At 46.4% G+C, this 25846-nt stretch overlaps 1 protein-coding gene across 1 annotated transcript in view; it reads left to right on the forward strand.

The window, feature by feature from the left end:
* The first annotated feature begins 2276 nt into the window (after positions 1–2276).
* LOC136758184 (centrosome-associated protein 350) overlaps positions 2277–25846 on the forward strand; it is a 36035-nt gene continuing 12465 nt past the window's right edge. The window contains exons 1-20 of the mRNA XM_066712454.1: positions 2277–4175; positions 4335–4391; positions 4915–5009; positions 5386–5429; positions 6754–6847; positions 6953–7046; positions 7141–7604; positions 8365–8445; positions 9237–9329; positions 10854–10973; positions 11207–11784; positions 12251–12345; positions 12660–12931; positions 13269–13338; positions 17854–17966; positions 21463–21596; positions 22324–22511; positions 23504–23588; positions 23889–24635; positions 25028–25167. Coding sequence (XP_066568551.1) covers positions 4985–5009; positions 5386–5429; positions 6754–6847; positions 6953–7046; positions 7141–7604; positions 8365–8445; positions 9237–9329; positions 10854–10973; positions 11207–11784; positions 12251–12345; positions 12660–12931; positions 13269–13338; positions 17854–17966; positions 21463–21596; positions 22324–22511; positions 23504–23588; positions 23889–24635; positions 25028–25167 — 3437 coding nt within the window. The 5' untranslated portion in view covers positions 2277–4175; positions 4335–4391; positions 4915–4984. The remainder of the gene's footprint in view (positions 4176–4334; positions 4392–4914; positions 5010–5385; positions 5430–6753; positions 6848–6952; positions 7047–7140; positions 7605–8364; positions 8446–9236; positions 9330–10853; positions 10974–11206; positions 11785–12250; positions 12346–12659; positions 12932–13268; positions 13339–17853; positions 17967–21462; positions 21597–22323; positions 22512–23503; positions 23589–23888; positions 24636–25027; positions 25168–25846) is intronic.

The raw sequence follows: 25846 nt of genomic DNA on the forward strand, positions 1-25846 counted from the left end.
AAGCCCTTTTTTATCTTTCTGATCTGAACCTGCTTCCCAAAGGGTCTGTAAAGGGTCCGGACCACCGTGGGATCTGATCAGGACAGAGGGCAGAGGAACCACGGAGAGCAATACCACACCTCAACTGGGAGCATGCATAAACCCCCAGGACACACATCATGACTCCATGACAGATCATCCGCCCGGGTGAGCTGAAGCAGTCCTCCGTTTCTTTGGCACAAGGACACCTCCACATGGACAGCGGCCAGACAGGCTTTGAAGAGGCGGCCAAGTTCCAGAGCAGGAATATTCTGCACTTTCCATCATGGGGCCATATCCAGACCTTCCCTGCTGGGACACATGCAGGCTTCCCATTGGACCATACTGGAAACATTCTCTATACCTTTATATAGATATCCAAGAACGGGTCAGAGAACAAACGAAAAGAAAGAGTGAAAATGTTAATATGGCAGTGGGCCGGACACACTGCGAGAAGAACAGAGCAAAGATGGACAGAGGAAGCAATCAAATGGATCCCAAGACATGAAAAGAGACCTAGACCTTATTTATTTGTTTGTTTAAATAGAGCACAGGAATTTTTCTCCTTGAAATTATGTGCCTTGGCAATCTGCAAGGAGTTGCTAGATTGATCTAGTGGCCATTGATCTTCGTCTGGCAGGGAGGTCTTCTAGAGAACAAGGACACCTACACTGGTGCTTCTCAGATCCATGGTCATGAGAAAACGAATGAAACGAATGAAAAGTCTCACGTTTTGATTACAGATTGAGAAATTTAACTATTTAAGGGAAGACTTGAGTGTGCTGACTAATGAATGTTGGAATTGAAAGTCACGATTCAATCAGATGTATTTAATGCAGCGGAAAGGGACAATGCAAACAATAAGCAACTCCATGTGGGTTTTGCCCTGGTGGCAGGAGAGGGGTTATACGTGAAGGGCGGTCATTCTTGGAATAGTTTGCAGGTCATGTTGTCTAAGCCGGTACAGAGTGTTCCTCCAGGAGCCAGGAGGAGGCCATGGTGCCGGTCATGAGCACAATCTGATGGACTGAAGGCCTGAGCTCTTTCTCAGTCATTCACAGTCACAGAACACCGGTGCTCAGAACAGTGCAATTTAGATGTGTTCAGGGTCTAAAACTCAGTCCTGTCAGGGGAACAATACGATCACTCCCAGGTCCTGTGACAAAGACAAGTGTAGCATTGTCACTTTCCTCCACAATCCTGGTGGCCTTTTAAAACGTGACAACTTTTGAAATGTGCAAGAACTTAACTAGCGTGAATGAATAGCCTGCAAGTACTAGCACTTTGTTCACTGTATGGCATTGCTTCATTACAAACAGGTGTCTTAAATACACAACACACGAGCATTGTGGGAAAGGACATTTTTAAGATTGCTTATGTTTTCCTAGTTACTAACACACAGGCATCTCCTAAGCTCTCATGGTGATCGCCTGCTGCCCACTGGCTCTGATCCGTTGACTGATCCACACTAGGTTGATGTGTTTTTCCACGACCCTTGCAAACATCTTTTTGCCACCCAGTCCTGTTCTAAGGTGTCTGGGAGACGCACAGGCCGGTGGGAGAGCCGGCGAGCACGGTGTTGCCACTCCAGTGCGCCGCACAAGTTGGGGGAGGAATCTTTAGTCAGTGGAAGCTAAACAGTAATGCAGACCCAGCAGCATCCATCATCTGAATCTCAAGATTATTAATGAAATACAGCGGGGGGGAGAGCGATTGATGGCAGTGCCAATGAGAAGATTGTGGACATTCGCAGCGAGCCTGATCTGTCAAAATAAAGACCTCTGAGATGAACCCCCACAGCTCGTGAACTTTCCTGGATTTGAAAGTGATGGGGACTCATGTAAAAGGTATGCACCTGCTGCACCCGGCCGAAATGCCAAATACACTCTTTGTTTAACTGTTGCAGCAAGGTTGTGTGAATGATGTGCATTTCCGCTCTGTGTTTTCAGGTTTAGTCCAGTGTCTGTGTAGCTGGTTTTAGAATAAATCTGAGTCACAGATCAGCAACAAAGCCCTGCATAGGTTAAGAATAAGATTCATTCTATGATTTCCAAGTCATGTAGGCGAGTTATTTATAGGTCAACTCTGGGTGAACTACTTCAGGAGAAGCTACGCAGTGTTTTGTGATGTTGCATTTGGCTGATTCCAGGGTTACTCCCACTGAAAAGCATTATAAATGTACTAGCAAACAGTGAAATGTTAATTAATGTAGAGTGGCTTGGAGGAAAACAAGAACAGCAGAATGCAGTGAAGGGAAATATAGATCTAGGGACAGCAGGTGAGATAAGATACAGGGTTACTCTACTCTCGAACACTGAGCTCATCGAACTGTGAATTCATTACAGTGATTTATTGCAGGACTAACGAGGGTGACTTGCTTCTGGCAGGTGAAGAAACTGTTTGAAGCTCAAATAGGAAACTAAAGAAGATTATTCAGGGCACAAAGCGAGAGGCATTTCTCTACACCACGGCGGAGCAATCCAGAGCTACAACAGAACCTCAGTGGCAGCTGATTCATAACGATCCCACATCCCTTATTATGAAGAGCAGCTCAGCGCTCGGGTGACTTTCCAGAGGAACTGGAAGACCGTGTCACAAGGCTGGACCCAAAACACAGTCAGAGCAGGAAAGAGCGGTAACAGCGGCTCAGAGAGGATCAGGGTTGTGTTTGACTGCATGCACAATAAGTATCGTCCTGAAAAGTGACTGATAGACTTGGCACAATAAGAGACAAAGAGGAAATGTACGTGTTTCCCCTCACACCCTTTGATGCTGAACAGTGTCTTGGTTCAGAGAGCGTTCTGTCCTGTTACTTGTTCAGTGGATGAACTTTTACAGCATTTTATAAATCAGTCTTTTTGGGGAGATGGGAACCTTTCCATTGGAAACAAAGTGAGGAATGCTGTAAAATGCTAAGTGCTGAAGTGGTGGAATCGAGAGTTTGTGGCTTCAGTCTTTGGCATTAGTGCCCTGGCGTCTTGACAGCAAAAAAAGCCTTTTTGAAGTGTTCAGATGGCCCTGGTGACTTTACACATTGCGCTCGATGGTTGAGCAGGATGGCGATAGCAAAGCATGCAGGGCAGAGTGCCAACAGGTCACAGGACCGAGGAGCCCGAAGTGCAGCTTAACAATACGCTTCTCTTGGCGGTGAGAACTTACTGAGCGTCAGCAGAAAGGAAAGCAGTGTGGCTGCTTGGGTTTCTTGGTACGAGACCACAGCGCAAGTGAAAGCACCGCACCGAGCAGACACTGTCCCTGCACTTCACATTTTATCTCACCTTCACTTCACACCGAGAAGGACATGTTACTTAGCAGACAGAATATCTGACTTCGGCTTTACAGACACGAAATCTACATTAAAATAAGTGTGATTGCTAAATGTGGCAGTGAGTTACAGACCAAGAATAAAGTTCACAAGCTCTAAGAAAGTATATGAAAATGGACAGGATGTTATGTTTCAAATATAATAAGAGGATTTCTCTCTGGCTGTACCTGTTTGATTGTTAACGCAATGCATTCAAAAGGAGTCACTGGGTGCTTTCCTGGCTGAAAGTGTCAGGTAGCATCCGCACAACGCAGTGAACGCGCCTGCTGTCCGGATCTGCGCTGAGCCCTAATTATATGAGTTTCTCGATATTGTTGCATTGACGACCCCAGTTCGCACCGCAGACGCTCAGATGTTGCTGCTGGAAACGGTGGGTCTGGTTGGCGCGACGTGGGGCGGGAATCACTGGTCGCGTTCGTGTAGCGCAGATTCCCGCAGTTCTGCGCAGATCTGCAGCATCTCGGCGATCCCAATGGTGCAGCCGCAAAGACCCGCGCAGAGCTGCGGACATCTGCGCTGGGGGGACAGACCGAGCGCAGGCGCAGACAGGCGCTCTCACCTGGGCGACAGGTGGGGCACTGCAGGCATTGTGTGGGGGGTTGAAAAGGCATCAGCCAAGGCTCAGACACGGAATGCTATTCTAGAAACTGTGTAATGGGGGTATTCAATCAATAATATAATTATTATTAATAATAATAATAATTATTATTATTATTATTATAATACCAATAATCATAACAACAACAAGCCAGGGAGCGTCGTTAGTTAAAAGGTGCCCGAGCAGCTGCGGACGCACTGGCGCCGCCACCCTCACTCACTCACTCTGATGCAGGTAAGTACATTTTAAACACGTTTCTTCCTTTTGTCAGTACATGACTGTAAATTATATATTGTAATGATATGTCCTCTTCTTAAGACATACTGGCTGGTATTTTATTTCTCGTCATTTTAACTGGATCTGGTTGATCTTGTGTTTGTTTTCTGGTTACAGTTCAGCCATTGCGACGTGCAGCTCAGCGCCTATGTAACCATATGAAGCACTTCTGTGGTAACACGTCTCTTACGCCACCTGGTGGTTAAATGCAATTTGCCTTTGTAATTGTATTATTATTTTTATTGTTGTTATTATTTATTTCTTAGCAGACGACCTAATCCAGAGCGATTTACAAAACATAAGAGCAATATACAAGCGCAATAGTATACAATTACAGATCAAAACATAGTACACATTACAAGTTCAAAATGACATTACAACTACATAAGGTGGACAATTACTAGTGTGGAATATTTACTTACCACACATTGATATAAATTAATTAATATGTTTAAGATCTTTAATACAAGTTCATTTTCTATCGAATCTTTATGGCTTTTTCTAGGTTGAATCAGAGATCAACAAACTCTGATCCATATATCATCGATAGATTAAGTATATATTTAAAATACATTTTTAAATAAATGAGTTGGCTTCAAAGGACGAGTGTGAATACTTTAGACTGACTCTAGTGGTGAACAAAAACAGTGCATGTATATTTATTAAATTCCTCCTCATTTCTATATTCTTGATTTAGAAACACAAAAACGCACTCAGGGAAGTTTTATAGATTAGAAGACGTTGATAAGCAGCCTGGCTCTTCCAGTATGGAAAGATCCTTGAAACTGCAGGGTGAGTGTGAAATTAAGCTGAACCTCTGACGATTTATAATAACGGTGTGCATTTACTGATTCTAAACAATGAACGTGGAGCAATGAACATCTGTGTTTTTACACACCTCAGAAATCCAGAGCAGCGCAGTCTTGTGCTTCTCAGTCAAATCTGAGGTCTTCACTATCAATCAGACTAATTATCTGCTGAATGAGACCAGATTTAACCCTCTTCCCAGATCAAGGGATCATTTTAACAAATGTGGCTGTTTTTACTGATCACAATTATAAATCTGTGCAATAGTTTGAAGTGTTGCGCTGTCGGTGCTGCTGCTTTTTAATAAAGACTATAAATGCCAATGACTGATTTCTAAGGAGGGTGTCTGTTTCTGTCCTAGATGTGGAGGGAGCTCGGGAAAGGCTGAGCGAAGCAAGACGGGTGGTGAGTAACACACCCAACACGTGTGCCACCCCAAACACAAGTTATATTCTGTATGCTTAAAACTGAAGGAACACACCTGTAGCTCCTCGATCCTGAAGGGTTATTGGGACTGAGGAGCAATGTCCACCTCTCTTTGTGCTCGTCTGAATCAATTTTAACTGGTGTTTCTGATGCTCTTGTTTAGTTATTCTCTTTCACACCAAACAAGGATTTCCGGTGCTCCATCCAATGTGCTTTTCTTGCTTTAAATAGAAAATAGCAGGGTTTCAAAATATAGCAGGATACTTTGTTGCAACCCAAGTAACATAGCTGCAATATTTCCTTCCCCTTGTGACAGCTAAAACCTTGGATACCCTGTGTCAATGAACTGGGTTGTCCATAGCAAGTGTGTGTTTGTGTGTGTGTGCATGTGTGTGCATGTGTGTGCATGTGTGTGCGTGCATGTGTGTGCATGTGTGTGAGTGTGTGCGTGTGTGCATGTGTGAGTGTATGTGAGTGTGTGTGTGCGTGTGTGTGTGTGTGTGAGTGTGTGTGTGCGTGTGTGTGTGTATGTGAGTGTGTGTGTGCGTGTGTGTGTGCGTGTGTGTGTGTATGTGAGTGTGTGTGTGTATCTGTGTGTGTGTGTATGTGAGTGTGTGTGTGTGTGAGTGTGTGTGTGTATCTGTGTGTGTGTGTGTGTGTGTGTGAGTGTGTGCGTGTGTGTGTATGTGAGTGTGAGTTTGTGTGTGTGTGAGTTTGTGAGTGTGTGGGAGTGTGTGAGTTTGTGTGAGTGCGTGTGTGTGAGTGTGTGAGTGTGTGTGTGTGTATGTGAGTGTGTGTGTGTGTGTGAGTGTGTGTGTGTGAGTGTGTGCGCGTGTGTGTGTGTGCGTGTGTGTGTGTGTATGTGAGTGTGTGTGTGTGTGTGTGAGTGTGTGTGTGTATCTGTGTGTGTGTGTGTGTGTGTGAGTGTGTGTGAGTGTGTGTGTGTGTGTGCTTGTTCGCGTGTTCGCGTGTGCGTGTGGCATGCTTCACTGGTCCACTACCTGAGATTTGCCAGAAGGAAGTGTTGTTGTTGTTCTTCCATACGCACACCTCAGCACTTTCCACGCAGTCTGAGAGAAGGCATTTTCAAATGGAATGGAAAGAGCGATTCAAACAAAAGGCAAATTATAGGTATTTAACTAGAGCCGTATCAACAGGGGCAGACATGGAGGACTACATGTCTCAGAACCGAGCGGCTTCCCTTTAAAGCGAAATACTTCTTCACGCGTCTAGACCATGATGTTGTTTACCCTGTCGCAGTGCTCTTAGATTACCCCCCCACCTCTCTCTGTTTGTTGCTCAGCTCCATCTAGTCGAGGAGAAACTGGGCAGTAAAGGAAACACCACCGCGGGGTTCATACCACCCAGGGCAGGAGTCCTGCCAGACTCGCCAACAGGTACATCAGAAGGTTGTGAGCACTAATGTGTGCGATTGGACGGTTACCAGATGATGCTTAAAGTGGAGAACATGGGACCTGTTGTCATTTCAGTTCTCCCTGCAGGCTGGTGTGTTGAGATGGACAGCCGTCTGACTGCAGAGAGAAAGAGTTCGGAAAATATGAAGAGCCCCGAGGCAACGGACTGCACTTTACTGAGGTGAACAATTCATTCTCCTGGTTATGGCCATTTCATACCCTTTGAAATGCTGTTAACTGCAGACTAACACAGAAACTGATCTTTTCCCTAGCAGGACCAGCCTGACACTTACTCCCGAACAGAGAACCTCAAGAAGGCTGCTGTTTGACTCTGGGGTCCTTCTGGAGACAACGAACCTGCCCCGGCCGGACGCGACCAAACCCAAAGGACAAACTGATGATCTCAGTGGACATCTTCCCGAGCCTCAGACCGTTCGCTACTGGGAGACTCGGGGAAGCCTGGGGAGATGTCCAGGAAGGAGATCTCGGAGTCCTGGAGGGGGCGCTATCTCTCCGTCCTCGGGGTCACAGGAACGACGCAGACAGCTGCTGAGGGTCGGCTCCCCACCGGGCCGGGCCATAGAACACCTGCGCGAGAGGATCTGGCAGCAGAAGCAAGATCGCCAGGCGGGGGGGGTGACTGACAGCCCCCTTCGGACCACTCACGTCAGCCAGAGGGGCCCGGTCGTCAGGAAGGTCCGCAGAGTCTCCTTCGCCACGCCCCCGCCGGCCTATAGAGGTCAGTCCAAGTCTTTTTCTCTTCCTCGTCTTCTGAGAAGAAGGTTCCTAGTCTCATCCCAGATCAACACTAGTGTCACTCAGAGCTAATGTTTCCAAAACCGGGAGAAAATTCCAGGCCCGGGTTTTTGTAGTTTCAAATTTATAATTCCCCAGGGTATCCGGGCTTGATGACAATTTATTTCATATTCATATAAATAGGAAAAATAAGCAATATGGAAACAAAAATAAGTAACTAAAAAAAAACAAGTACGAATACTGAGATACTAAACCCTGAAGGAGCGATTGTTTTGAACACAGGGGGACTTTTCTTCTTACCAGTGTAGTAACATCACAGTATATTCTGCTAATTTGCTAATGTGTCATTGTAATGAAGGATTCATTTATTTTCGGTACAGGGTTTTAACCCATCTATTTGCTGGGTGGTTTTAAGTGATAAAACAAGTGGAATGGTAAGAAAATGTCTGTTTCAGTAAATGCAGATCAATTCTAATTTCAAGTCTTTCGTCTCTGTGTTCGTGGAAGAAAGACAAAACATTTCGCAGTGGTCTCCAGAGCAAACCTTGTTCCATGTTTCCAAATCAACAGTTAAACCCTAAACTCCATTTGACTGAGAAGAATATGTTTGGATCTGTCGGAGTCATGGATGTGTTGTTCGCTACGTTTGTTGGCGTCATCTTCTCCTCTGAAAGAGAACACTTTGACATTTACCACATTTTTATAAAAATTGTTTATTTTTTTATATCAACTTCTCTTTTTAGGGTTCAGCATAGTGGGGGACAAAGCAAACAGACCGGCCGGGCCTGCTGTCAGAACTGCTGCGAGAACCCAAGCCAAGGAAGGTCAGTGCCGTGGATCACCATACAGTCACATCACGATGTTTGTGTTTTTGTGCACCAAGATTATTCATCACATCCTGTGTGTGGAGAGGTCATGGACAATAGGTATGTGAGTTTAAGACAGCAGAGGGTGCTGTTTCCAGAAAAACAATTTAGCTGGTTCTCTCCAGGGCCTGATTTGCTAATTGACAACAGCTGCATCAACTAATTAGCTAATTAAGTGGGGACATAAGGGTGTCTGTGCTGTGTGTGTGAGTGGGGAGAGTTTGGGAATGAGGTTACGAGTCTGTACTGGCGCAATAGCTTATATGGAGTGTGGAAGGGGGGGGGGAAACTGCTGTTGGATTAAAAAAAATAACTGTCTGTTGTTTTGTTTACATAATTATGGTTTGTTGGGCAAGCGGGTTAGCGGTCCCACCTGTAGCTAGGGGAATCGGGGTGTAGGCAGCGCTCGATGCGGAGGTAGGCTTTTATTTTTGTTTCTTTATTAAGTTTGTTTTGGATGGCAAGGAGGCCCTGTATTTTGTTTACGTCCAAGCCAGAAAAATAATAAATCTGTCTCCGAGTACTTACTCAATTTTTGCATACAGCCACGTCACCGGGTCACACCTGACTATAGGGGGACTAGTTACAAACACAAGACACCAAAAACTACAATACCTACCAAACTACCAAGCAGCTGGAGCTGAAATTACCGTTGCGTCTGGAGTCCCACTTTTTCTATTTGTGTTGAATAATTTTCCCAGCACAGAGCGGTGTGACGTATCTGTCTGGATGTGTTTCTGTGTCTCTAGAGGGAACAGCAAGAGGAGCCCTGGGAGCCGGGGTCCGAGGAAAGAAAGCGAGCACAAGCCCCCCTGCTGCCAGAGTCGGCGCTGCAAAACCAGGTGCTTTATCTCAGTGTCACTCAAAGAAATACCACTGGGGCAGGAGTGTGACCCCCTGCCGCTGTTTACAGGACAAAACAATAAGAGAAATCAAATTGAGAAGCTTGTCAAGTTCAGAAACGATTGCACGCGGGAGATTCCTCATTTTTAAAGTGTTTTTGAAATGGTTATAGCTGTTATTTTGGGCAAAGCACATCTGTTAGTTGTCACACTGACTGCTCGTCTGCTCTGTAATGTCTGCGCCTTTGTCTTCTCTGAAAGTAACAGAGAATAAAATAAAAATAAAAATACTCATTAAATGGGATCTCATCATAACATAAAATATGTAAACACAATGGCAGTGTCCTCCTCTGCAGACTCAGCAGTGCCGCAGAATGGTTTAACTTGAGTTACGATGGGGGCTTGATCCAAGCAAAGATTGATGGTGCGGCTCCCCTCTTTTCACACTGATTGATCAACGTCTGGCTGCCAGTAACAGATCGCTGAGCATTACCACTGGCACGACTGTTCACGTTTGACATCTGCATCCGAAGGCAGGGTCTTAATCAGGACGGCTGGAGGACAAACTCAATCCAGCCGTTCATATTTAACTTGCACTTGTACAGTCAAAGCAATGGGAGCCACCAGCCCATCCCAGGCAGGGGTCTCGTCTGAAGAGCACCGCAGAGACGCTATACATCACCAGGGCTCAGAGTGCGCTATCGAGCGTTTGACAAATCACCGCGTTGACCCAGAGCCGCCCGGGCCGCTGCCTGGAGTCCATTGGATCATCGGGAGACACCCATCACTCACGTCCTCCGAGCAGGGTCAACAGGGGTCAGGGCTGGAGGAGATGGATGGGGGTTCAAAGGTCACTCCCTCACTTAATAACACCTTCATGTCACGGCACTGATGACGTGCGTCAGCGCAGAGCGTGTTAATGCTTGAACGATGTCAAGATTTTCAGGATAGAAAACCCATCGAGATGCCTTCATAATGTCACAGGGGGACGGATATTGTATTGTGCTATCATTACTGTTTGACTGGGGTGTATTCCCTGTATGATTCAGTTAATTTCACAATGCCATGTCCCTGACCTGGGCGCTCTATTCGAACCTGGGTCAGTAAATCTCTTCGGTATTAAATATCCGTGTGACTTGTGATTGGCCAATGATTATGCTTGTGTTCGTCTCAGAGTAGCAGGTGCCTTATAAAAGACATTTGGAATGAACATGTAGTAGATGAACTATACGTTGTAATGCATGGATGATGTTTAGGGTTTGTTTCACTGAGGTTTGAAAGGTGCCCTTTCAAAATAACTGCACTGGAGAAGAGACGCAGCGAAATGATTGGTGGAGCTATGACTTGATACAAGTGTTTCTCCTTGTATGTTTAATCTTATCCTCCTACATTGATGACTAAGGTGGCTGACAATTCGTGCCCCTTTCCAATTAATCAATTGTTTAAATGATCCCAAACCCCCATTAACAGATGGAATGTGTGTGAGTCGATTACAAACGGGCGCGATTGCCCCTCTCTCTCCAGGGGGGCGTTCTCCTGGGGTGTCAGCCTGGAGGGAGGCGCAGAGATTGGTGAGGCAGGTGCTGGGACCCCGTCCCCGGCTTCTGACTTCTCCAGCACAGAACACCACCCCCGGGACCGGAGGTAGGATGTGTGTTGTATTGTGTTGTATTACACTGCGCACTGAATTAAGAGTTCCCTCCTGCTCTTTGACAAGGCTGACATGGCTGTGCTTAAACTGAAGAAGGTTGTGTAAGCACTGTGCATCTCTTGGAACGGCCAAGCTATCAGCCTTTGATCTGTGAAATGGTACCCAGTTTGTCTTGGTTTGGATTGATCTACATTTAATTAAAGTTTGCTTCTCTTCTTTCTCCGAGACTCACAGTTAAAGAGTGACAGAGCGCTGGGCCTCGAAGCCCCATCCGAAGCAAGACTTGGTACATCTCGGGGCACTTCCAACAGCAGCCATTCGACCTCCTTAAAGAGCCGAACAAGACGAGGTCTCTTCCCATCAAAAGACAACCCCACCTCCGATAGAAGCTCTCCAGCCTCCAAGAGACACTCCGCTCTCCGCGGTCCCTCACCTTCATCTCCCCAGATTAGAACTTCCCCAAACCAACCAATCAATGGTCATTCACTAAGCCCCTCCCATAGAAACCCTCTCTTCCCTGTGAGGAGCCCCGCCTCTCCGCAGAATAAACCGCCTCCTCTCGCTTCGAGAAGCTCAAGAAAAGCATCTGGCCAAGGTGAGAAGGAGCAGGTGGGCTCACAGCGCCCCTCGGTGCCCCAGAGCCAGAGCGCCGACGACGTGCGGGCTTTCATGGGCCGTCGGGAGAGCGAGAGGAGGAGGAAGGCAAGGCAGGAGAAGCAGGCGGCTCTCAGGCAGGAGGAGGAGAGGAAGGGCAGGGTGCAGGAGGTGCTCCGAAAGCAGCAAACAGCCCGGAAGAAGGTCAAGGTGAGCCCCCGCAGTGGCCCGGTGCCGGAAGGGAGGAGAGGCGCAAAGCCACTCGAGGTCTGTGATGAGAGACTCGCACACACCCTGCTCCACATCAGTCTCAGCCGGGTTCACAGATCAGTCTTATTATTCCCCAAAAGGGCCCCACGCCCGAAGGAGCTGCAGGGCAGGAGAAGACGATTTATCAAACACTTAATTCTCTTCTCTGGTTTGCCTACAATCAGATCCTTCACTTCATTAATAATGATCATTAATAATCAATAATGCTGTCTTTACTTGCATTGAGTCTGGCAGCCTGTGCTGTTATGATCCCAGTTACTGCCAGATTATGCGTTTATTTATCGTCTGATCATTTTCTGAATTAAAATAATTTCTATATTCACAGGATCTCGTGCTTTTGTGTTGCTGTTGTTGTCACGCTGTATGGGAGTGTTGGCTCTGACCGTTTCTATTCTCCGTACACAAGGGGCCGCCTCTGTCTTTAAGTCCCGGGGCCACGGAGACGAAGGTGTCCGCCGAGACGAGGGCAACGGCTCCTGGCCCAGCGAATCAGAAGAGAGGGTGAGGGCTGTGTGTTGTATCAGCCGGTGTGTGTTGTTTGAATAAGTTCGTCACTCTGAAGAAAATGAAGTACCAATCCAATCCTAGAGAGAGACAGTTCTGTGGATCATATCTGTCCTAAATGTCATGTACACAGGTGCCAGCTTCCTACCATCACAATTGTCGATTCATACACAGAGATCAGTGAATATGCATCTGTTATTCTCACACAAGGCCAGTAGAGGGCACTGTAAACTATCAAATGAAGGTTTGACCTGAATTGCATGAGAAAATGCAGTGCTAGACTCACAAGGTAATGCTCTGAAAATCTGCAGGGTGGGCGGCGTGGCCGAGCGGGTGGAGGCCCTGAGACGGGCCGCGGCGGCACTGGGGGCCCGGGTGGAGCAGGAGGCCGCGAGGCTGGGGGCCACGGGCAGCCCGACTGTCAGCCCGGCAGCCGGTCGCAGTCGGTCTACAGGCAGGGACAGCGGCGCTGCGGGGAAGGAGGCACGGGCAGCCGGAGCGCCCGAAGAGTGGGACTCGACGTCCATCAGCGAGGAGCTTCCCTGGACCGGGGAAGTCAGTGAACCCAGAGGAGCGCGGCCAGGTGCAGACGGTTCTCTCATTGTTTTATAACACGGGCCCAAACGTGGACCATCTGACCCATTTAAAACAGCCCGTTCCCCGTCAGCGCTCACTCACACCCTGTTACTTAATGATCTTAGTTATGGACTCGCACAAAGAGATGTGAGAGGTTCGATCCACCGCCTGTTCCTTGTTGTTTCATTCTTTTGAGTGTGGATTGGTAATGTGGATATGTTTGCAATGCTGTTAACGCCTGAACAATTGCAGCTGAACTTGGCAATAAAAAACTTTCATGCATTGAGCGGACTTTGCGGATTCAGAGACGTTCCCACTCCTAACCCTAGTATTCCCTGTAACAGCTGGAGTCCTGAAACAGACGAGGCTGAGAGCTCGAGAGACAGAGGCAGGGAGCGGAGACAAGTCAACAGGGTATGTTAAAAATGCTCCCTCACTGCCTTCACACGTCACTTCTCACACCCGCGGGGTCTGAAGCAGCCGAGAGCCCGTCTTGGCCTCCTGAACCGACGACGAGCCGCGCAGCAGCACCGCAACACTCTCGGACACCTCTTCACAGGAGGAACCCCGAACACTCAAGTGTCAATACGAGGCCAACACCGAACAGCTGTGTGTGAGGAAAAGCACAATCAAGATCCATACAAGATTCACAAACGGCACGAACTTCCGCTTGTTAATATGCCGTTTTGTCTTTCCTTTTCTTTCCTTTGTTTTATTGACCTACTTCGTTAAAACTGTCTGTTTCAGATGACTTGCCCACGCTGTGCTTTACGTGGTTCCGTCCCCTCGACCCTCAGCGACAGAAACCGAACCAAAGTGCGAGTCCGTCTGCCACCCACACACACCCCCCATGTCAGCCGCTGAGTTCATTCCTCATCACATGTGGAGAGGCGTGGGGCTCCGGTTTCCCACAACGTCGCTCCCTCTCGTTTGAAATAGACCGCCCCCCCGTCCCTTTGCAGGATTACAGCTCAGATCCAGGTTAGTGACGCCTGAGGGCAGAAAGCGACAGAAGCCGGAGTCGCCGGGGAGGAAGAGTAATTTTTCCTCCATAAACAATGATTTTAATAAAGATGATCTGGCCCACCCTCATATATTTAATGCACCGTTGCGCACTCTTGTGTTAATGCAGCCTTAAGTCGACCAGTTTTTAAGGAGATTGCGCGGCACTTTGTGAGAGTACCGTCCTGACAAATTGGGTTTCAATCTGCGGCGCTCCTGTCAATCCCACTGCGTGGCTATTGTCCCACCTGCCGGCTGCCTCTGTCACCGGCTTTGCTCCCAGGAATCACATTACAGGGAAGTAATTATTGAAAGTTTCGAAAGCTGCATCTCGTTTATGAGGTGAATCCAGCTTCGCGGGGACGGGGTATTAGGGACTTTTATTAAAATGAGTCGCAAATCTTTGGGGGTGAATCTACATTTAATAAACAAAATACAAAAGCATTTTTGGATTAAAGTGATATTCGTTACGGTAATGCCTCCTTTTTTAAAGACACAAATACACACCAAGGTCAAAATCTGTAGTGGCTTAGGGAGATCAGCCCTGTTTTCCCCGCCTGGTGAAGGAGATCAGCCAGCTGTAGGTCAGCTGTGTAGATGTTTGTGTATTGAAACTCAAGTGAGGTAGTGTTTTTCTCTGTAGTGGTCACTGTTCCTGTGAGAAGCATTTATCGTATAAATGGTTCCCGTCTGTGCTGTGTTGGAACTGGTCTATATTATAATTTATTGAAGGTTTCTTTCACTCGTTGTTTGGACCAGACTGCAGAGAATACGCAGTTCTCACTGCGCATTGTGCATTTGTTATATATTAAATAGATCAACTCGATATTGGTATTGAAATATATCTCAGGATCACGTTATCCCACATTTGTCGTATGTCGGAGTGTCAGATACATTTAGATATAAGTTAAAGTATCTCACTATACATTGAAGTGTATGTCAATGTATTACAACATCAGAAAGTGTCCAGTCGAGAGAAGGCCATTCGCCCCATCGCGCTCGTTTGGTGTCCATTAATAACTAAGTGATCAAGGATCCTATCCAGTCAGAGTTTGTTCAGATTGTGACACCTCTCTGTGTGAAGAAGTGTCTCCTGTTTTCTGTCTTGAATGCCTTGAAGCCCAATTTCCATTAGTGTCCCCGGGTGCGTGTGTCCCTGCTGATCTGGAAAAGCTCCTCTGGTTTGACTAAAACAATTAAAACAACTTTCAGAAACTGGCCGACAGATGAGAAATAAGTCGGACCTTGTTGCTCTGGGTGTCGTACTCTGGAGTCGTCACCAGGGGATGAGATGCTCACAGGGAAACAGCCGCGAATCTACAGCAAGAGAGAGAGACCGGGGGATGGAGGTGAAGTGTTTCGGCACTAGAGGGAGCAGGGATATGTCAAACCAGCCTGGAAACGAGAGAGATCCTTGCAGTCAAGCTGAGCAATGTGATTCTCTTCTTCTCCCTCTCCTTCTTCTCACAATTTTTGAAATGATATGACCTCTGATTTGATGTGGATACAGCTTAGTGCAACATTTAACTATGTGGCAATCAGATCTACCTTCAAATCAAGTAGTGCTTTATTCAATCTCCAAAGAGCAGCAACTGGTAAATAATTTTGCATTTTATTTTATATTAAAAAAAATGTAGAATAATGTTTGTATGGAAAAAATAAGCAGAAGGAATATTTCTAGGACCTACTTTATATTCACATGACATCTCTATTGTTCAAAGCTCCAGACAGACAGACAAGTTACTTTACTTTTTGTCTCTTCCGGCCAAAATAAAATACTTTATAGAATCGAAATGTGTCCCAGCACTGCCTGATTCGAAGATACATATGAAATGAGCGAGTGAGTCGGGTCCGAGCTGAGCTCACCACCGGAGATTATGTTCACGGGGTCTTTCTTTAATGGTTTGTGTTGGCCAGTCGCGTGACTCAACAATCATAATAACATGAGAAAGTGTCCAATCAAGAGGAACCCATTCGCCCCATCTTGCTCGTTTGGTGTCCATTAATAACTAAGTGATCAAGGATCCTATCCAGTCTGTTTTTGAATGTTCCCAAATTGTCTCTTCAGACACATCTCTTGTCCTGCCAGCATAAAAATGCCTTTCACTGAGCGCACATCTCTCTCTCTGGATTATTCTGGACTCTTCAATTAGCACCCCCTATAATTTATAACGAGTAGTCTTTATTTAGTAATAAATAAATTAGTGTGTGTGTGTCTGTGTAACGAGCAGCTGTAATCTATAAACTTCTACATGATCCAGATTTGGAAAAACGACAATCTTTCCTTTCACCACTGGGATAAAACAACAACAAAAACAAGCTTTTTAAAAGGAAACTCCCTTCTGCTAATCTGTCATTGTGTGCGTTTCTAAGTCGGGCCATTTTTCGTTGTTTTTCTGCGCATCAGTACACAAGTGCACAGCTTATTACCACGCGGAGAGAAATAAGACAACATGAGATTTGAGTAAGCAGATTGCAGCTTAAACACCCTTTCACATCTATTGCGTTCCCCCAACAAAAACACACACAAACAAGCCAAAAACATCTGCCACTATTACTTTATTACAGATTCTTCTTGTTTTTGTCGTTGTTGTTGTCTTGGATGTTGTGATTAACCCCTGCCATAGTTCTTGGCCTGACATTACTGTCACTCTGAGCAGCCCTGATTTAATCCAACTCAGGCCGTGAGTCTTAGTCGCTCAATAAATATGACACAGCCGCCACACACACACCGAGCACAACAAATTCTAGCTTAATAGGTTTATTTGCCTGTTTAAGCCAACTGTTTGTCACTTAACTAGCAACCAGACTTATATAAAATGCCTTATATTAGAATAGCTATTTTTATAATCTGTTTAAATGTATTATTGATCAACTTTGGAGATGAATAAGCTTTCCTTTTCCTTTTTTAAACTTCCAGGAACACAAATCTATGTATGAAGGATCTTAATGCCTCTGTTGGTATTTCTAGCCCTAATTTCCAATTATTTGAACCTGAAAAAAATTAAAAAGCCCTTTAGTGATTGACAATCCTCATGAACGTGAGAATAGACCGGTCTGAAACATCAGTCACCACTCATTAGGAATATGTAACGCATACGAGGCCAGAGCACAAATACAGCAAACCTCAAACACCCCCTGTCTCTGTCTGTCTTTATATATATCATTTCTCTACTATAGCATCTTGTAAATGTGAGACAGGAACTGAACAGACTCAATTCACAGCCCAGTTAAAGCTGCCGAGTTTCATGATAGAATAAATACCCACGCTCGACACTTCCTGTCTCTTCTGCTTGTTTGTGGGTTTGTTTGTTGGCTACACATCATCATACCACACTTTTACATCAGTAAGCCTGCCTGGGTCTGTAATGGTGCAGGGTGCACAATCTACTGTTGAGAGTGGGGAAAAAAAGCCCATCTATTCTTGTTTTGTTCATATGTTTAGATGTTGGGATTTACGGGTTTGTGGCAACTAGAAAAAGCTCGGTCACCTTTTACGTCTCCAAAAATCACCCAGTGAACGTGCATTTCTCTCATGTTCCAGCTGTTTTGTTGTTGTTGTTACAGAAAGCTGCTGGATATGAATTAATTGTAATTTGTAGTACCCTGTATTCCAGTGTTGGATAAGAACTTCTGCTGAATAACAGTAAGAAATTAATAAGAACACAATGATATGTGTATATATAATTTTGCCAGTTTGACAATTTGGGCTTTATACACGTTGATTTTATGCATCGCTCCAGATCGTCAACATTGCAACATTCATATTTATTCTGCAGGAAAAGATATTTATTTCCGCTCGCCCTGTGGAGAAGGGAGTGTAAACCTGGTGCTAGAGTCTCACTGGTCTCTGTGGATGGAGACACAGATCATACGCCCGAGAGAGCCGCTGTCCTGCACTTGGACTGACCTCTCTGTGCCCTGCAGGTACGAGAGCCGTGGTCAGAGGAGGGGCGAGGCGGGGACGGGAGACGGGACACAGCCAGCGGTCACTCTGTCCTCCTGGGCCAGGTCTCCAGGCCCCCTCCGCAGAGCCCCAGGTAGGACCCGGAGGGCAGCGCTGCCTTTTAAATCAATCTGAAATCACACACACGTTTCCCTTTAACTGCGTCCGAAGCCAGGAAATATGGCTCCATTGTGGAGGGTCCCGTGGCTCCTCACCGGCACATGTTGCTCCTATAAAACTTCCCAACTAATTTATGGATTTTATTAGCCGTATTACACTTTTATAATAAGTGAAAGTATGGCAATAAAAATAACAAAGTACAATACTTTAGCCAAAGAATGTTCTATGGGCTTTGTTGTAGCATGAATAATGACTTGTAAAGTCTTATATCTCTTTTTCATTTCAAAATGGTTTGAGCCGTTAGCGTCAAGTTTTGGACGTGCCGAAACCGGGCCGTATTTCACGCGGGGAATGAATAAGTGTCTGACAGAAGGAAAGTCTTCAACACCCTGGTGTCCCCTGGTTTTTATCGCCGAGCTCCCATTTACCTAATTGGACCCTTAGTTTGAACTAATACTCTGCTTAATTAGACCTTTCTCGTTGGATTAGGTGCGCCAATAAATGGAGATTTCTATCTTATCTGTACGTTTTTATGAGTAACGTGAAAAGTGTGGGTCTTTAAGAGAGGACAAATCATGAGCGATGTCAAATTAAGTTAGGAACCCGTCCAGCACAGGGATCGAGAAAGTAGCGAAGGAGACGCGTGAGTCTGTGGGACCGGGGTTGGGGATCCCTGGTCTTAAATATTTTGTCTTTTTTCCAAATATGGCAGCTGTCAACACGTCGTGACCGAGGCCTGCACCAAATCAAAATGTCAGACCGGCGACAAATCACAACATAACTCAGCGGCCGGTGGCGGGTTTGCATCGGTTAGAAGAACAGACCTGTCAAACACATAGCCGAGGCCGAGACTTCAGACCAAGTCTTTGACCTGCAGACCGCAGATCAGAAACCTGTGCCCCATCGCAGTTTAATGTGTTGTCTGCGGCCATTGTGTGGAAGTTATAAATGAAGCGATGAGAGCCGACAAGTTAGAAACGTGCGGTGTGCGGGCCGGTCACGGTTTGGATTTGGTGTTTGCCAAAGAATGGTAACTAACAGCACAACATGTAATTTAATATGGAATTTGATCATATTTGTATATTTTAATCCATTTCCATTATTTTATTATCATTATCATTATTATTATTCATTTTCAAAATCATTTGTTTAATTTTTAAGACTTGTTTTGATTCGACACCAGTCTGATCATTTGTTTATATTATTTATTTAACAAACACACCATTGGGCTTGGGGTGACTATTTAATACACTTTCTCAATATCATTGCGTGCCGGATTAAAGCATCTAGGTAGGATACGTTTGATTTTACGTTTTTGTTTTTTTTCTACTCATCAGGTAGATCTCCTCTTCATTAATTAAACATCTAAAGAACTGGAAAAAAACCGTAATCGTGAAGGCGAGTGGAGAAGGGGCTGGGGGGAATCTATGACTTACGAAAGAGAAGCACTTAGCGAAAGCTTTTAGTGGGATTTGGCCCGTCGGCTTGCGGGTAATGCCCAGCCTGGAGATATTAATGGGTCTGTGGGAGACCTTGCCTAAGTCACTAAGAAAGTGAAATCCCCTTTTTAAACAGCCTGCGGAGGATCAGACCGCACAACATGTGGATCTCTTAATGAAAAGCAGCCGTGTTCACGCAAACTCCCTCTCCCCGGAGGACAAGTGCGGCTTTGTGTGTTTGTGTTTGTTTTTTTGTGTCCACTACTCAAGAAATCATAATTTTCATGTGTATGTAGCCCTTTGTTCAGCCCCATCTTAACGCTTTGGCCCAGCAATGTGTGCATCGAGTAGGGGGACCAGGGCAGGAGAGGCTATGGTTGGAGACAACACATGGGCCCTTGGGTTCTGGTTTATCGCACAATGCAGGGACAGGCAACTCCAAGGCCTACAGGATCCACAGGTTTTTAAATTCAGTGTCAGATCATATAGAAGACTCAGCTGCTAATTGAAAGGTATGTTTTAAAACATACAGGAATCTGGCCCCCTAGAGAGTGCATTCGTGTGACACGATATTACCCCAGTCTTCATCACACATCTATGACTCGACAAATGTTGGCGTTTTCTCCTTTTTCCTTTATTTAGGGCCAATTCAGGCTGGTCAATGTGACTAGGGAACAGCTGTAAATAAGCCAACATTGGCTCTTCTTTTGACATTCATATCTTGATTCAGCCATGACTATTTCATCTGAACACAAGAGTCAACCACTGATGTCGTTCTAGACCCACACGGTAAAACGTTTCCTGGATATTCGGATGCAGATATGTCTTAATAACTCATTTTAAAGTGAGTGATGAGCATCAGAAACCCAGAAGAGTTCAGGCCCTGTGTAAAACCAGGACCGTATATATTTAGAGATACAGGTTTTAATCAACCATCGGAAGAATAAGTGAACTCCAACGCCTCTCGAGAAACATATTGTCTCTGATGTGGCCTGCTGACTCTACGACGACGTTCGCTCGGCCTGGCGCTGTGTGTTCGAGCGCCCTGGCAGGAGAGACAGGGAGAGAAGAGGGAGGGAGGGAGGGAGGGAGAGAAAACAATTTGATTAATGAAGGGTACTCTAGGAAGGGAAAGTGTGGACAAATCTTCCCAAAGCCTGCTCTGCGATGCCAAGCCGGTCAGCGGATCAGCTGTAAATCCGAGGCATTGTCTTCATTGTGCTCCGCCATATCTTCGGGTTACGGAGGGGCTGAAGTCTTTTAGCCCTTCTCTAAAACCTCTTAAAACTCCAGTGCCCAGCCGCAATCCCAAGACAATGCCTCCTATGCTCCCAATCTCCTTACACTAATGGCCATTTTGCCTTGGATTCGGCCCGCTTTAGCCATGCCGTAATGCTGTTTTTTTCTTTTGTTCTTTCCTTCACTAAGCTGCTCACAACAGTTTTGGCTTAGCGTCGGGATTGAAGAAATTAGCGTCTCTTCCTTGTGAACAGAGAACAGAGGAAGTGCGCCAAATGCATCGTCCGGACACAGATAGACAATGAAAGTGTTGAGTTTGTCATCTTGTGTCAAGATTCGCAGCTTTGTTTCTGTCGAGTTACACTGCGTTTTTGTTTTTATTTCCTTTGCTCTCCTTCCATACGTACAGAGAGAGAGAATATATATATATTTTCAGATTATTTACACCAGTGGGAGCATGTAGTTCCTCAGTTCTGCACCACTTACTTTGAAACGTTCCAGGGGTTCTTCAAGGGACACCAGAAGCTTTGTCAGAAATAGCATATTGCTATTTTATCCTGACTTATAAAGTACATTTAAAACTGGATGGATTTTTTTTTTTTAATGCACATTTATAAAATATAAACAATATGACACGGAACATATGTCAAAGTGTGCTGAGTACATAGACTTGAAAGTGTGTGTTTTTAATCTATTTCACTACATTTTTTCTGTCCTTGCAACTTATATCTAAAATACATTGACAGGATGTTTGAGGTTTTACACATATGTGCCGGTGTCTTGTTTTTGTAGCATCTGTGGGTGGGGATGCCCGTGGGCCGGAGAAACGGGCACAGCCTGGCACACGCATGTCTCCCTCGGAGGGCAGAGTGAGCCCTGAGTCAGAGAACAGCGGGAGCGAAGCCAACACCAACTCCACCAGCAGGGTAAGGGAGACATCCCTCTATATTAATCAGCTTTTTCTGGATCTCTGAGGCCTCTGCAGACCTGTATACTTTATTATGTGATAAATATTTGATTTCCTCTAATCTGTTCGATTAGAAATGTTCACAAGAGTCTCCTATGGTTTTCAGTTGTTGATTTTTTTTGCCTGTGTCGGCATAGATTTACTGAAATACATTCTATGCAGACTTCTAACTTTTTCTGATGGCAATATCCGTGTCCTGCTTCCCCATAGGCGTCTGTAAGAGAAATATATAGCCAATTCCACAGAAGTGCAATTAACAATATCATTTATGAACCACACATTTTGTATCAAAGCCTTCCAAGCAGAAATGTCGATCGAATCCGCATTAAAAACTTGTGAAAGGGGTCGATAGTTTGGCAGATGGATGCATAAACTGTCTTTGTATCTAGAATTGGGCAAGAGGCTGAATATTCTCATCTTTCTTATATATTGGATCATTTGCATTTAGTTATGCCGATGTATAGATAAGTGTGTGTCCCTGACATTCACACGCAAGCAGACCGTGTAACACGTCCAACAGAAGACACACGCAGTCCGCGACCCTCCATGAACTCGCGAAAATGAATGTTCAGCTTTACATTAGTTGCACACAGAGGATGTGTTTAATTCCCGGTGAGAGAGAGAGTCTGTGCCCCTGGCCCGTGCCGTGATTGTGATCGCTGAGCCGCCGTGTGCTGTGCTTGCAGTGGAGCGAGCTGAGCCAGTTCTACGGCCGCGGGGACATGCTGAGCCGCCTGTCTCTGGAGCTGTCCCGGCAGTCCCTGCGCGATGAGGAGCTGAGGGGACGACAGCACCGTGCCCTCTTCAGGCTGCGGGAGGAGGCGCTGCGGGAGAAGACACAGGCCGAGCTCGCCTGGCTGGAGCACCAGAGACGGTGAGTGGTGCCACTCTTTGGCCGTGGGGGAGAATTGGGTGGTAGGGAGTAGAGTTTGGAGGTGGTGTCGTCCATTATAGTGTAGACCTGATATTTCAAAGCTGAGACCTATGCTCTTCCTCTCCCCCTGTCAGATCAGTTATAGTCGTCATCAAGGCTCTGCTGACAGATAAGAGGGAGCCACATTTAATCAGTGTGTCTTACAAATAAACACATTAAAGCATCGTCTAAAATCGTCTCCAGTAACTCCAAAGCAATGACAGCAGTTTAAACCTGTCACATCTTAAAAGCTGCCTTTGGATTTTGCTGGCAGCCCTAGAGGAGAGAAGTAAAACCAAATAACTGTCAAGATCCGGGTTGTCCACCACGAAGCCTGCAATTCGAGTGCGTTAATGTGTAAAGAGCCAGAAGAGCAGGGATCTGCAAGTGCTTTTTAATATCACTGCATACAGGAGTGATGATGTGAGGGAGAAATGCTGCAAGCTGAAACGCTGTAAACCGGCCTTGAGAGGATAATGGGTTGAGCACAATCTGGTCAGACGATGCGACGCAGTTAACACAGCCCAGGAGCTGATTCATGTAGGAAGAAGGGATGCTGTCAACCGCAGAAAGGCACAGATGAATTCAAAGACACCCCAGTTGTTCTTTTTCTAAATCTCATATTTCTCCTTACGTGTTAAGTGCGCAGATGAATGCCACTGTTGTGAACTTTGCACCCCAGCCCTGGCAGCCGCTCTCGCTGATCGATGAAGAAAAGATAAAGCTGAACAGCAGACGCCCAGCCAAGTCCCTTCATTGATCTGAAGAACGAGGGGAAGCTATAATGATCATGGCTTTGGCTCAGTCCGGTGACAAAACAGGCTTCTCCTCCGAGACCCGACACCCACACACAGGAGAGGACGCTCCCTGTGTTTCCGGGTAAATAATGCTTCGTCAGATGCAGCTTTGGAAGGCGGTGTTTTGTGACAGAGGTGGTGTGTGTTTTCCAACAGGTCTCTGAGGCCAGGCGAGGACGTGGCTCTGCTGGACATCACCAAGAGGCAAGAGGAGGTCCTCAACAGGCTGCAGCAGGAGCAGGTGATTGTGGGATTGATCTGCACACATCCCTCCTCGACAGGGTGGCCAGCCGCAGTCAGCGCTTCTCATTTTATTCCCTACATACCACAGATTAGACAAACACTACTAATTAATGAGCAACAGATGCATAATTAATAGATAATTTACAGCATACCGCTGTTAGTAATATCCCCAGAAAAATGTGCCAAAGGGGAACGAAGACAATGTGCAGTGACCGCCTGCAGTACAGTAGCTGTCTCTCACTGGTCCCCACAGCCATCCCACTCTAGACTCAATCCCTGTCCTCCTGCCTCCACACAGGCCGAGATCAGGCACCTGCACAACGTCTACAAGGCAGCGCGGCAGCAGAGGAAACTGCTGCTGAGGCACCAGAGAGAGATCTTGGGCATCAAGAGGGCAGCGGCACACATCCACAGCGACCTGCAGAGCTGGTGCACGCCTGAGGGCCACGGGACGCAGGGGAGACTGAGAGACGGGCCCCTCTTGCTTCCGACAGCATGGGGCGAGGCCGGGAATAGTGCCGTAGGGGACCCGAACCCAGGGAGATGGCAGCACCTCAGACAGGGTCATGGAAGCTCCCCTCTCACACCCCACGCTGATCCCGGCCGGAGTAAACCTGCTCTCCACTCCCGAGGGCGTCACAGTGAAGACAGAGCATCGCGGACGTCCCACCTCGATCCTAAAGTCAAGAACATCCGAGTGGACAGAGAGGGGCAGGAAGGCAATGCAGCTCAACAACACACCAAGACACATCCCTCACCAAAGGGTTTAGCAGATAATACTCTGAGCCAGACCCAGCGCGCTTCCAAGGAGGACATCGATCAGCTCCCGTTACAGGTTAACAGCCAAGAAGATGCCACTTTGGCCCAATTACACATCAGTCCTCAGGAAGTTATCGGGACTCATCAGTTTCCGGGGGCTGCTGGGCGAGATGTCACTCTGCGCTCGCCGAACAGGGATGCGCAGGAAGATACCAATGCGGATGCATTCGAGGGGGATGGACCAGGGTTACGACAGGAGAGCAGGGCTGACCACACCCTCAACCAGGTAGATTGTGAAATGTGGAGCTATTACCTTTGATAGCCGCTCCTCAGATGTCTTGTGAACCGTGAGCCCTCTGTATTGGTGGAAAATGTCCAGATTTGCGGTGTGTGATTAAGTGGATTAAGCATTAATACGTGATATGACTAAATTGCAACAATTACAGAGAAACACTTTGGGAAAGCTGTTCCTCAAAACTGCCTTGACATTATGTAGATCGAAAGAACAGGGTACCTCAGGATACTCCAATACTTACGCAAGCTGTTTTCTTAAACTCACTTTGCCCTCAGCATTGTCCTTAAATATTTATGCAGCTCTTCTCTCCCTTCTCTTCTCCGTCCTTCTCCACTCCCTTGAATCGGCTTTCCAAAAACCCCAACGCGTCCCCTTTTGGACAGAATCCACGTGGGGCTGAAGACCAGGACCCCACCATGACCTCGCCTGACTCGGGAGCCAGAGAAGTGTGGCCCGGTTCAGGAGAGGAGAGACCGGTTTCGGCCGGGGTGAGCCAGGAGGGCCCCGAAAGGCCGGAGGGGAGGTGAGTGAGAGGGAGGCCTGGTGGGCTCGAGGGAGTCTGGTGTGGTTTGAGCTGATTTCACATCCCCGGATAATAGGAGGGTGAGGAGGTTTGGACAAGGCCGTGGGATGGGGATGTGAAGTCATCTCGACACAAAGGCGTTGACGGGGAATGGGATAATGCCTATAAAATGCCTTTCTTCTGAAATAAAAACGACTAAAATGATTTCAACCCAATTTAGCTGTGCTTGGCAACAGGTCAGACATTTCTCCCACGTATTTGAAATCACTGACCTTCACTAGGAAAAACCGAACAGCAGAACCCCTATCGGTGTCTCAGAATTAGACCATCTCTGTGTTTATGCTGTGCCACTATAATAATAATGCCTATAGAGACTCCAGTCTAAATCTATTTATGTACAAACCACTTGACTGCTGGGGAAGGCTGCTGTAGAAATCAACACAGATCTGCCTTTGAGCAGCTCTGAGCACCGAAAATAGAAATTAAACCGGCCAGGAATATTCCAGATATCACTGTTCTGCTCACCTTCACCCTCGTCAATCCTCCGCACATAGTCTGTGATGTCTGTTAAAGCTGGTAGTATCCAGTGCATTAAATACTCCTACATACAGCCCAGCAGCATGAATACTGCATGATCCTGACTGGAAAGCGACCACTGACTTACATTACGACTCCGTGG

The sequence above is a fragment of the Amia ocellicauda genome, chromosome 9, assembly GCF_036373705.1.
Source record: "Amia ocellicauda isolate fAmiCal2 chromosome 9, fAmiCal2.hap1, whole genome shotgun sequence".
Taxonomy (NCBI): Eukaryota; Metazoa; Chordata; class Actinopteri; order Amiiformes; family Amiidae; genus Amia; species Amia ocellicauda.